Here is a 12,562-nt window from a genome sequence, read left to right as displayed (position 1 = left end):
AAAGACTAAATAATTTAGGGAACTGGCTATATGCCAGATATTTCAAATCCTCTCCAATGTTCACTACAAAATCATATCCCATGAGTTTGAAAGACTGCAGTGTTATTGAGTCGAATGTCTATTATCTCCTCAAATATTAGGCATGACTTAAAATAAAATTTCTTTCTGAGGAGGGAGGATGCCAAATTGCTGTCATCTGTCTCTTCTGCATTGGCCAAAGCAATGAAGGGAGTTCTGTCTTGCTGTTTATCTTCTATCATTTCTTGGACAGAAATACAATGTCACTTTATTTACTTCATCAATTCAGTGTCAATCCATCTCTTGCTGGATCCAAGAGATCTTTCTCCCTCTTTTCCTGTGGTAAGTCCATACAGGTCAGTTCTGATAATCTGATGCATTGAAACTAATGCTAACATCTTCTGTAAAAAAAAAAAAAACAAAAACCACGCGCTCTTAGCAACAATTATGAGTAGATTTTTTTTTTCTGAAATTAAAAGTAGATGTCTATAGGTCTACTCTAGATGCTAGCTTTTTGACAGTAGGTATCTAAATTCCACCAGCAATCCAACTCCTCTGGGAAAAAAAATGTTGATTACCTGGACTAGTAGGAAAATGGGCTTACCTTAGGTATTTAGTGAATGAAAGAACAGATTTGAGCTATGTGGGGAATGAAAGAAAAGAACAGGTTAAATTGTTCTTCTGTAAGACGTTTTGTTTAGGCAGGAGCAAGTTATCTGCAGTACTGCTTCCATGGCAGTGGAATTCAGGGAATCATGCCATCAAAGTGCCCCAGACAGGACTTTATTGGTATCTTGCAAAATACTTTTTGAACTGAAGCCTAGCAGAAAGCTGATAAAAATACTATGTTCATCTGACACTATCCAGTTTTCTTAGGATGGGAGTGCGCTGACTTTGAAGGACATCTTAATCATAGAGTTTCAGTCTGGTAAAGTGGGCAGTTTTATGCCTATGGAGCTTTGTGCATATAAGGTTCATAATCCATGACAGTAGCTGCTGAATATACTGTTCCCAGGTTAAAGGCCAAGAATCTCTTGTGTTCTAGGTTAGACCTCTAAGTACAAGACTCAAGAGCCACCTCTTTTCCCCTGAATCTAAAATTAGGAATCTGTGATTTTAAAAAGTGTGTGCTCAAGTTGTATGTGTACTAAATGTGGTTGTCTTTGCATAGTGGATAAATCATCCCTCCATATGCAAGTCCCAGTAGTTTTGCTCACAGTGATCTGTTGCTAGTTTTGTGTGCATTGGATTTGGTGTATGCGTCATAAGTTTAGCCTTTAATAGCTTGGCACATTTTGTGTTTTTCCCAGTTGGGTAACACACACACGATATGAAACCTAACGCTTACAGATTCCTAAGGAGTAAATGTGATATAGCCTTGGTATGACTGATTTCAGTTTACACAAAGTTTACTATTATAGTTTCTCTTTCTGATTACAATCACTTCAAGTTCTTTGTCTCACGAAGACATTGAGCAGGCTTGCTGTAGAATTGCAGACCAATGAAATGTTAAAAAAAAAGAAGTAGTAAGGCTAGAAAACTGCATAAATGAAATTATGACAACAAGAAGTTTCTGAGGGGTGGTACTCAATAAATGTGTACCCCACTAGTTAGGGAGCCACTTCTTGATGCTTCTTTTCTAAAAATCTCAGTCTCTTTCACATGGAGTTTGTTTTATGTGCTGTTTAAACTTATGATATGAGACAGTTTCTGATAGCTGTAATGCAGGAAAGGAAAGTGATGGCTGTTCAGGAAGCCTCAGGACTGAATTCTGCTTTCATTCAATGCTTATGAAAGCAAATTTTTCTGGCTTTCTGTGTGTGTTAACCTGAAAGAGAGCCAATTTCTGAAATTGAATTTCAGGTTTGGATTCTGCACTTTTTTTAAGGAAAACTAAATTATTATGAGAAAACAGGGTGGGTTTCATCCCAGAATCTTTGGAAATATTTTCTGCAGTTCTCTAATCTTAGATTCTTCCAATCCCATGAAATTTTTCATATACTTCATGCACTTTTCAAACTTTTTCATGTACTTCCTTTTCATATATCATTTCCAAAGGAAATAAGAGCTTTATTTAAATCTCATTTTAGATTCTCCAGTTCTCTTCAGGAAACTTGTTCTTAGTGATTAACCCCTTTTTTCTTTGTTAGATTGAAGGATCAAAAATTGCATAGTTCTGAACCGCTTATATTTACAGTGATAGCATCGTTTTGTTAAGAACAGCCTTCCTGATTAAAGCAAATATCCAACTGTTGTTTTTTTTTAAATAGCCTAAATAGGGGGCTTCAGAATTTATATCATATATGACCTACTAATCTGAAACTCAAAGTATTTTAGGGCTTATCAGGGTGTTAGCCTTTCCAAGTTGATTGTCTTTAACATGAGGCAAATCTACTGTTCAACCTTTCTACAGTTCAGTGTTCTGCCATCGTTTCATGTATCCACATGCTTGCAACATCCTTGCTTCTGTACAGGTGTTCAGGTTATTTTTTCTTATAATCCTCACACAGAAAGTCCTCTGCTGTCAGCTGTCATAGTGGCCCACCAAGAGGGCTGGAGGTTTTAATTAATTGTATGTTGTCTTTTTGGGGGGCAAACAGGTCATGCTGCAGAGAAGGAGTGAGTGCTTACATAGTGAGTGAGCATTAGCTGCAGTGTTGTTGCCTCTCCAGCATCCCAAGAAAAAAAAACCTCTGGCTGTGCTGCTCCTCGATGAGAAAAGGAACTGCAGAGGTAGACTCCATTCGAGAAGAGTCTGTAATAAAGTAGAACGCAACAGGAGGAGCCAGGCATAGAAAGAACAGTGATCCACAACATGGTCTAAAACCCCATGTAAACTTATTTTAATCCAAACACATTGACTTCTGCCTTACAGGCTTCTTTGTGAAATGGAAGTCTTACTCAACAGGGATATTTACAGTCAAAGTCAAATTTGGGTAGAGAACATATGCATTCCATGTGTCAGGCCTTCTATATTCTCCTATGCACCTCTGTACCTCTTTCCCATTCCCATTCGTTGTCTCTTCTAATGGCATATTTTTTGCAGGTATAAAGACTAGATAGTTAAATCCTATTTGAAATTCAATTGTGTAATGAGTATCCTGCAGTCTCATTTGGGCTTCCTTGCTGCAGAGAAGTACGTGCAACTTTTACCAGTACTACGAAATAAACAGTGGTACGGTCATTGTTCTCCCAGAGCAGCTGCCATAAGCTAACAGTGACTTTTAGATACTGTGCTGCTTCTGATAATTCTTGGCGGTTGCTGCAGGGCTAAATCTTTGTTTATTTTCTGTCATAATATATGAGTCATGAAACCTCTCTGATTTTCATGCCCCCCGATGATCAACAATGACTTAGCCTCCAAAACAGTCAGTTACAATTTTTAAGGGAGAAAACTGCTGTAGTGTAGAAGCTTTAATACATCAAAGGATACATATTCTAAATTAGAGCCCACTATTTTGTAAGACATTAAGAACAACATTTTACGCAGAACAATTCTGAGGAATAGGCTTTTCAGTATCAAGGGATAGGGTTCAAGTACTAATATTCCATGTAATATTACTATCTGTTTGTGCTGTTGGGCCATTTTTTGCAAGTACTATCATTAGCACTGAGGAGGAATATAAAAATGGTTACTCTTTAAAATCCCATAAGATGAGCATGAACAAAAGCAAAATGGTTTCTTCAAGTGGACTCAGGAACAGAGAAATATTTTTTTACATTTTCTTACCTGGTCGTGTGCAGCATTAATAATATGAGTTGAAATATTCAAGCTAAAATCAAAAATACTGACAACACAAGTGCTCCCAGTTTCATAAAATGAGCCATGAGTTGAATTCTGCTAACTCACTGATAGAAAGGGCTCTTCAGTTCAGCTAAAAGTGTTTGTCTCCCTCAAATCCAGGCTGTCAATGTGGTTCTTGTTTTTGTTAGGATATCCCATAGAGCTGATAGTTTGAATGACCTTCTATCATATAATATGTGGGGACTGAAATAAAAAACTTTGGAGAGAAGGGACCCCAACATGATCAATGTGTTTTTCTATTAACAGTGTTTTCCAATTTGCCTCTGATGGTTTCAGCAACTCCTGTCCTTCAGACCTGTCCAAAACAGCCTGCAGTGGTTTGTTGTCTAACTCTTTGGTCCTCGGCTGAAGTTGCAATGTTCCCTTGTATCTGCTTTTCTACTATGTTTTTTCTTTTTGAATTTCAGACTTATCAACGAGTCTTTGAGGGACCAGTTGCTAGTTACCATACAGAAGACTTTCACATACACCCGAACCCAAGCACAGCACCTCTTCATTATCCTCATGGAGTGCATGAAGAAGAAGGAACTGGTATGTTCACACTTTCCTTAGAGGCAAAGAGAGAGCTCAGTGCATTATTTTGCTCAAGTCTGTTGAAAGATTTCACAAATCTGATCACTGTGATCCAGACTCTAAAGAGATATTATATCATGCTGACTTCTGTTTCCTTTAATCTGTATTTTCTCATTTAAAGTTATTAATCTAACAGATCTGTTTTCTATGTAAATTCCTCTAAATTTCCTTTGACAGGAAAAAATCCAGATTTACTGGATTACTTTATTACTTTCCAGTCATCCTCAGGCATATCGTGATTAAAATTCTATCTCATGTAACAGAAAGCCTCAGAAGGAAGCGTAATTGTTTATCTGTCACTGGGATCATATTTTAAAGATGCTGTAGAGTTGCACAAGTATCACTAGGGCTATTACTTTATTATGGAGATGTGTGACAGGAAAAGAAAACAGCTTGTCTCCAAGGCTCCTATTCTGCAGTGGCAAGACTATACCTTTAACACATACTTACACTTTCTTGAAGAACACAAAATCTTTCAACAGTTTCTGGGAGCTCCATGAGGCTGCTTTAGCAGAAGTATTTTTGAAGAAAAATCACATTGTAAAAAACTTGGGATTCAGTTCCGGGGGCGGTATTTCTGATATTATTTTCTGATATTATTTATAGATATAGATATAGATATAGATATAGATATAGATATAGATATAGATATAGATATAGATATCGATATCGATATCGATATAGATATCGATATCGATATCGATATCGATATAGATATAGATATAGATATAAAATCAGTGATTTCATACTGACTGAAGAGACATACTTAATTTTGTAACTTAAACTTTCTTCTGAGCTTTGTTTCTGGTCCATAATGGAGCTTCCTGGAATGCCAGGCTGACAGTCTGCCACACTTTGTGTAGGGTAATGCTCAAGAGGAAAGATTGGGTTTCATTTTCTGAAACTGAGTTTTTTGTGACTTCAAGCTCTACAGTTCCTTTTCATTTTAGTTGAAAATACAGCATAGAGTACTTAATAGCACTGGAGGAGGACAGTGAGGAAATGGTTAGGAAGCGTTAAAAAGGCTGCTTTTCTAGATAGAGCTTTGCAAAACCAAAAGTACTTCTTTACATGATTTAACTTGCCAAAAGCACAGTATTCTGTTCAATAACCAGCAGTTCGTGCATCCATCAAAAAGTGGTCAGCCTTCCTCATGCATAACTAATCATTTATATGTACCACAATCCTCCGGCTTGTACCTTGGACAATGGCAGAGAGGAGAGGATCCCAAGGGTAACTTTTCAGGGAAGACATGACAGCAGCACACAGTTCCACTATGCTGTTGCAATGTAGATGGTTGACAGAACTGGACATACAACAGTCCCTGCTGCCACCTTCTTCCACAATCATAATTCAAACTGTACAGCAACTTGAACACCCTTTAGCTATTCACAATTAGTCAGTGCAAACCATAAGGTATAGACTAGTCATCCCTTCCCTAGCTGAACTACATTAAGATGGAGAGTTCTTTTTTCTTTTTGTCCCCTCTAAATTCTCCTTTGCATTGAAGATTCTCAGAAAAATATGATTGTGCTACAGAAATACTTTTCCTATCCATTAATGTTTGCAAGATGTACCATGACCTCCATGGCACTTGAGATTGCTTTACATGTGTAGTACATATGTGCCTCAGTCTACATTAATGTTGAATTTATTGTCATGTTTCTTATCAATGATTAACAGGGAGAGCCCATTTCTGTTAATGTAGTAGCAATAATAATAATAGTAATAATTAATAATAGTAATAATTGTGATGATGACAACAACAATATGTATGTATAGGATCTATGTGTGAACCAGAGCTCTGCATGCAACCATAAAAAACCTGCCTAATGATAGAAGACAGAAGAAGGGAATGAGGAAGGGAGCGGGGGAGAGAGAGAGAGCAAAAGAGAGGGAACAAGGGAGGAAGGAAGGCAGGCAGAAGGAAAAGCCTGAAGGCAGGAAAGTAGGAAGAAATGAAGAACAGAAAGTAGAGACAGACACTGAATTATCAAGACTGGAAAAATCTGGAATCCAGAAGGAGCTGTCAGGCTTTGAACAAACTCTGCTAATGCAAAGTTAACTGTAATATTCACATCTTTATTCCAAACACAGTTGTGCATTCCTTACAAGTTTCTTTGCAGACATGTAACCTCTATCACCACTGACATTCTTTACCTACATGCCTTGTGAAAAGCTGTTCTCCATGAGATGGTTTGCCCAAAATTAGGTGTTTTGAATTTGAATTTGTGCCACTAACCCAACCATATGTAAAGAGGATATATTAAAACAAACGTTTTTCTCTGGTACCTCAGTTGTACTCAGGGTGTTAATTTTAGCAGTGGTATGCTAGAAAGATTTTATGTCTGAGGTGTGGTTGCTAGGCCACTGGTGTCCTTTAAGACTCATAACCTTTTATATGAATTTAAAAGAAAGATGATGGATTTAGATTAGATACTAGGAGGAAATTCTTTACTCTGAGGGTTGTGAGGCACTGGAACAGGTTGCCCAGAGAAGCTGTGGATGCCCCATCCCTGGCAGTGTTGCAGGCCAGGCTGGATGGGGCTTTGAGCAATCAGGTCTAGTGGAATGTGTCCCTGCCCATGGCAGGGGGGTTGTAAATAGATGGTCTTTAAAGGTCCCTTCCAACCCAAACTATTCTGTAATTCTGTGATTCTATAATGGTAAAGATGGTATTACCTGAGGAGATGGATGACCCTGGAGATATAAGGTGTTCCCAAGAGTGAGTGGTGACCACTGGTTCTACAAAACCAGATGTTTCATGCTTCCACATGTGTTCCAGCTCTTGTCCTTTCTCAGGTTTGACTTTCTGATTTGGTTGTGCACAAGACAAAACACTGCTTGTTGAAGGGGCTACATAATTAGTCTTATCTCCTCTCTCCCTAAAGAAACAAACAGAAGGAAGATGCAAAAGTTTGTCTCAGAGAACTCAGCAGCAGCCAAATTGATCATGGCTATCTTCCCTAAGTTCACTAAGTGCCTCACTGTCTGACTTTGTGGCTACTGAATTCATAGGGAACAAAGTAGACAGTGCTGGAGAGGCTTGTCGTATTACAGTGTGCTACTACAAAATTAAGTGAAAACAGGGTACAGGCAGGAAGTACTTATAGTAAAGTATGTCAATACGGATGTGGAGAGAGAAAATAAAATGCAAGTTAATCTCTGGGAGGGAGAAAAAAGCTATCTTTGAAATATTTTTTCCTACTCTACCTACTTAGAATTTGTAAAGAGACTGGAATCTCCTTTATAAATTTGACGTGTGATGGCCAGGAAGAAATCATAACAAAAATTACCCTGTTCACAGAACATCGGATATGTCAAGTTCTGACATTTTGGACTTCACCCTTTAAGAATGGTCTCTGAATTGCATGCCCAGGGAGCATCATTATTATGATGTGCAACATTCCATTTATTTGATAAAGTGTAAATTAGTTTGTTGAATAAAATCTGAGTACACAAGCTGGATGATAAAATGCGGCCATAGCAGAGGAGATATCTAAGTCTGTTAGGTTCGCAAGACAGAGCAAATTCCACTTCTCAATTTCATGACTAGTTTTTATTAAATTGTAAACTTAGGTGTGTTGATACAGCAAGCATCAGAGTTTATATTCAGAACTGTATTTGGACCAGTGTGCTTAATGAGGTTTATGGTATAAAAATCTATTTTAAATGAAGTAGACTATACAGGTCATTTTATGTAACTGTAGATTACAAGAGTAGGAGAGTGTTTTGTGCATGATTTATGGAGATTCTCTACTGTTACATTTGCATAGATGTCTTAAAAAATGTTTATGCCATGAAGTTCCTAAAATAGGAGCCTGAAGCTGACCAAAGCTATGTGGGCAGAAAGCAGCATTGTAAAGTCCAGTCCACACTTTTTTCAAAAAGCACCACAAACATTTTTTTACATGTTCTCATCTCCTGCATGCAGCTCATGAGAAGTTAAAACAGCCCATTTGGTGATACCTTGCCTGCCACTAAAAAACTAAAAAAAAATAATAATAGCGGAAGGTAGGGGGAATTTAAGAAAATAAAGAATTTATTGCTTTGGACATTTGGATTCCATATCAATTAGTCCAAAGTTACAATAAGATGGAATTCCATAATTTAAAAAAAAAAAAAAAAGGAGAATGAGACAGTCTGTGAGGGTGTTTTGGGATCTTCTTTTCTATTGTGATTACCTTGCTGATCTCAGAATACAAAGAGCAGGTGAGGGCACCGCCTGAGGACTCAGTCCAGCAGGGACATTTCCCACTGGAGCCTCAGCTTGAGCCCAGAGTCAAGTGGCAATGAGGAAGGGAATCCCTCAGATCGCAGTCCAGAGGGTTCATTTCCGATAGTCTCTGAAAACACATTGTGTTGTGTTGTAGTTCAGAAGTCTGTTTCCAGCTGTGCAAAGGAGCATTTATTTCTGCCTCAGTAAATAAATTTGCCTTACTACTTTCCCTTAAAGACAGTTATTCTGGTACTTGAGATTCCTGACAAATACAGGCTGCTCCATTCTTTTAGGAGTATTTAATTATTTTGTGGCTTAGACAGCCACGTTGCTGGAGTGCTTTGTTCACAAATCACAACGTAAATTTCTCAGGAGCCAGAATGTGCTTTCCAACAAGCTGTGTGGGTCCATCTGTGGAGTTTCATTGGGCAGGCTCTGGGGAAGGCTATTTCGGTAAGCCAGAAAGGTCCATGTGCCTGAAAACAACCACACTTGTTGTCAGATGTATTTGTGATAAAACTAATGCTTCCAAAATAGTGCTTTGAGAGTGAATAGACCTAACCTTATATCCATTTAATAGAAAAGCCATTTGCCGTAAATCAGGATAGATCCAATTGTAGTACCTTAGTAATCAAAAAATGGCCCATTTACACCAGTAGTAAAAACTGTGTACCACCTCCTGGTTGTTTTCTTATTACTACCATGACCATTCTGTGCTAAAGTTGTTTTCTTGAATAAAGGTTCAGTGACCACATTAAACACTGATAGTGTCATTGCCTACCACTGCATTACAAGAAAGGTTTGCAGAACAAAGTGTATGGAGCGTGAGCCTACATTTGTGTACATCCATGAATTCCTGGAACTCATTTCCACATAGAGGCTACAGACACAATTTGTTTCTTGCTTCAAGAGAAACAACAAAATCCCATCTTTATCTTACGTTAGCAAGTAAAGGATATTTACTTTACTTGCCTCTTCTTTTGTTATTCCTGTACCTCAATGTATGGTCAGTCCACAGTATGCAGTGTCAAACATAATGGCTCCTTGGGGACAGCGTAAGGCTTACTTCTACTTTGTGCTGCTGCGTGTGTATATATGGTAAAGGGTTATTCCAGATGACTTCATGACTAACTTGCAACTCTGGTGCTGTCAGATTAAACAAAACAGGTGTCATGCTGAAGTAGCTGGGTGCATTGAGCTGAGGTCAGGACAGCCTGCATCATGAAGTTGCTTGCTATTTATTTTTTCTTTCAAACAGATGTGGATCCAAATTGTCCAGAAATGCACAGTTGTGCTGCAAGGCTAACATTTGTACCCCAATATTATCTTACTAATGCAGGGCTTTGACTCACCTTATTGGTTACTTACCTAAAGTACTGGGAAGCTGTTGAGTGATTTAGCAGTTTATTTTCTATTTGAACTACAAATAAGACCTCTTTGTGGTGGTTTCAGCTTTGTCTGACTGAAGAGGCTGGAGCAAACATGTCCTTGTCTCTGGAAGAGCTTGACTTGATCATATACTGTCTGCAAAAAAGCATTGTCGTTTTCAGCTGGATGTGCAGGGTCAGTGAATTAGTATGCTATTAAACACCATCTGCAGTTGTTTACTAGCATACACGTAGATATGTTCTGAATTAAATATTAGTTAAATCAGACGGACTTCTAAGAATTCACCAGCATGTAGTCACACTATTTCTTTGGGCTTCCCAAAGGTTAAAAGGTTTATTCAGATCCATTTTTTTAAAGAAATTTTTCTTCAAAAACAAATAAATTATTTCAGCTAAGATTTTTTAGTGCTGATGAATTATTTTTTTTTGTAGAGGAGGCAGAAGAGGGTTGGTGACTTCTCAAACAGTAAAAGTCAACCACAGTTCCTGCAGGAGTTTAGTTGCTGTGATCAGCATGTAATTTGACAGTAGAGATCTGGAGCAGGAAAGCATCAAGTAGCCACTGACCTGCTGGTTGCTAAAACAACTCGAGTCTCTCCCTTGGAAACACTATATGAATTTCCATCATAAAGTGTGCTGATGCTAATTAGTTCTCTGCATCCAAATGGAGGTGCTAATCCTCTTCAGCAGTGACTATAGCAACACTCCTAATTTTTACGAAGGTTAAATCTGCTGTCCAGTCATTGCAAATCAATAGAATTAGTCTAGCACATAGACCCTACCTCTTTAGGTAAGTGTTAAGATGATGATTACAGGGTAGTTTTAAATTCTGCAAACCTCATTTGATTTCTTTTTGCTAAAGAGATAGAACCGTATTTTCTTTCTTCAGCTGCCAAGAAGTCATATGGAGTTAGCTGGGCTTTGCCATTGACTTCACAGAGAACAAAATCTAATCCTAGGACCAAGTTTTTTATGTCAGTAACTCAGAGAACCAGTTCTACAAGCAAAGCAGTTATATACACTGTAAGGGAAAAGAAAAAAAAAAGAGAAAAAAAAAAAGACAAAGGCAGCTGTTGTATTACACTGAAGCCTTGAAAAGCTTTTGATCCTACCAGCTGCTTTTCAGCTGCTGTCAGATGAGGTAGGGCTTCTGCTAACAGAAAGCACAAGTATGTCAGACCAAATGGTGAAGCAAAAATGTGCAATTTAGGTAGTTACTTAGTCCATCCTGAATCTCTGCTGTACCATTGTCAGCACAGGTCTGCAAAGACCAGTATTCCTTCTGTTGGGTACATTCAGTAAGCAGACATTTTCTGGTTTATTTGGTGCATACTGCATGTACAATTATCACAGATGGAGTCGCCTGGTAGATACTAATGCAACGTACTACAAATGTCCTCTTCCTGTGTTTTCTGTGATTAAAATTACAGCTACAGGAATTAAATTTAGAGTGTTTCTTTTCCCTCTGAAAATATAAGCCTGTGGAAATATCCATTACCCCATTTACACTATTAACAAGTAATTCAGGGAAATGCACACGGAGTCATTATGCAGCTCTGTCAATTGTCCCAGTAATGGAAGTGAAGGCAAAGCAGTACTGTGTGACACAGCAGCAATATAGACTTAATTTTTGCAATCAGGGAATTGGAAGGGTTCCATGCAGTTTATAAACTCCACAATACTGTTCAGAAACCTTTCTTACTCCCTGCCTCAGTTTTGTCTGGGGAGCTGTAATTTCCTTTGTGTTTCTTAGAAAATATAATTACTCCTTCTGTAGCTGTGGATGGGGCACAGAAACCCATTCATTATGCTATAGTATCTTAGTCTTAAGTCGAGGAGCTCACTGTATGAGTTGCAAGTTCTGTGCAGATACAGCAGTAACTGCAACTTTACTGTCCTATAGAAATATCTTACACTAAGTGAGCTGTCTTTTCCAAATATTACCTACTTAGTCTCACCAGCAAACAAGCTAGGAAACTTATGGTTTGTGGCTATGTTTGCTGCTTGGTTTCTGTGCGTTATCATGACATTGTCAGCTTAAATACAGAATAAGCATATGCCTGCATCATCTATAGCAAAGCAACCTGGGCATCCATGTACTGTCAGACTATTTGAAAATACGTTGCAAAGCAAAACTAGAAATTGAAGTTTAAGATGGAGCTAGAATCCCTGATTTTAATACTGTTGCCACTCCACCAACTGACTGTAATTCTAAGGTCAGCATTTTCAGTTCAGATTAGAAGACATATCTTTGCATGTAAATCCTGCAGACAAATATGCTTAAGGCAATGACTTGCAAGACATAATTTTTCAGTATATACAGCAGAGGGAATGACCAAACTGAATTCTTGTTCTGTTAAAGTAACAATATTAGGTCTATTCATCTCAGTGATGAGCTATTTACATCACTCATGGCTTTTTTTATTAATCTTCACCTTGAAAAACAGTTCATTTTTACATTGCTTAGTATCTGTGAGCAAGATACTCACATATGCATTACAGGTTAAATTATCTTACTATCTCATTAAAAGCACAGAATGACATAGCTTTCTTGGCTGT

The 12,562-nt window shown here is 38.0% G+C and overlaps 1 protein-coding gene across 1 annotated transcript in view; it reads left to right on the top strand.

The window, feature by feature from the left end:
* TRPM3 (transient receptor potential cation channel subfamily M member 3) overlaps nucleotides 1-12,562 on the top strand; it is a 286,208-nt gene that overhangs the window by 190,333 nt on the left and 83,313 nt on the right. Inside the window, exon 8 of the mRNA XM_056325516.1 lies at nucleotides 4,231-4,354. Coding sequence (XP_056181491.1) covers nucleotides 4,231-4,354 — 124 coding nt within the window. The remainder of the gene's footprint in view (nucleotides 1-4,230; nucleotides 4,355-12,562) is intronic.

This window comes from Falco biarmicus, chromosome Z, assembly GCF_023638135.1.
Source record: "Falco biarmicus isolate bFalBia1 chromosome Z, bFalBia1.pri, whole genome shotgun sequence".
NCBI classification, from domain to species: domain Eukaryota; kingdom Metazoa; phylum Chordata; class Aves; order Falconiformes; family Falconidae; genus Falco; species Falco biarmicus.
The sequence above is the reverse complement of the archived record's forward strand: the minus strand, read 5'-3'. Positions and strand labels throughout refer to the sequence as shown.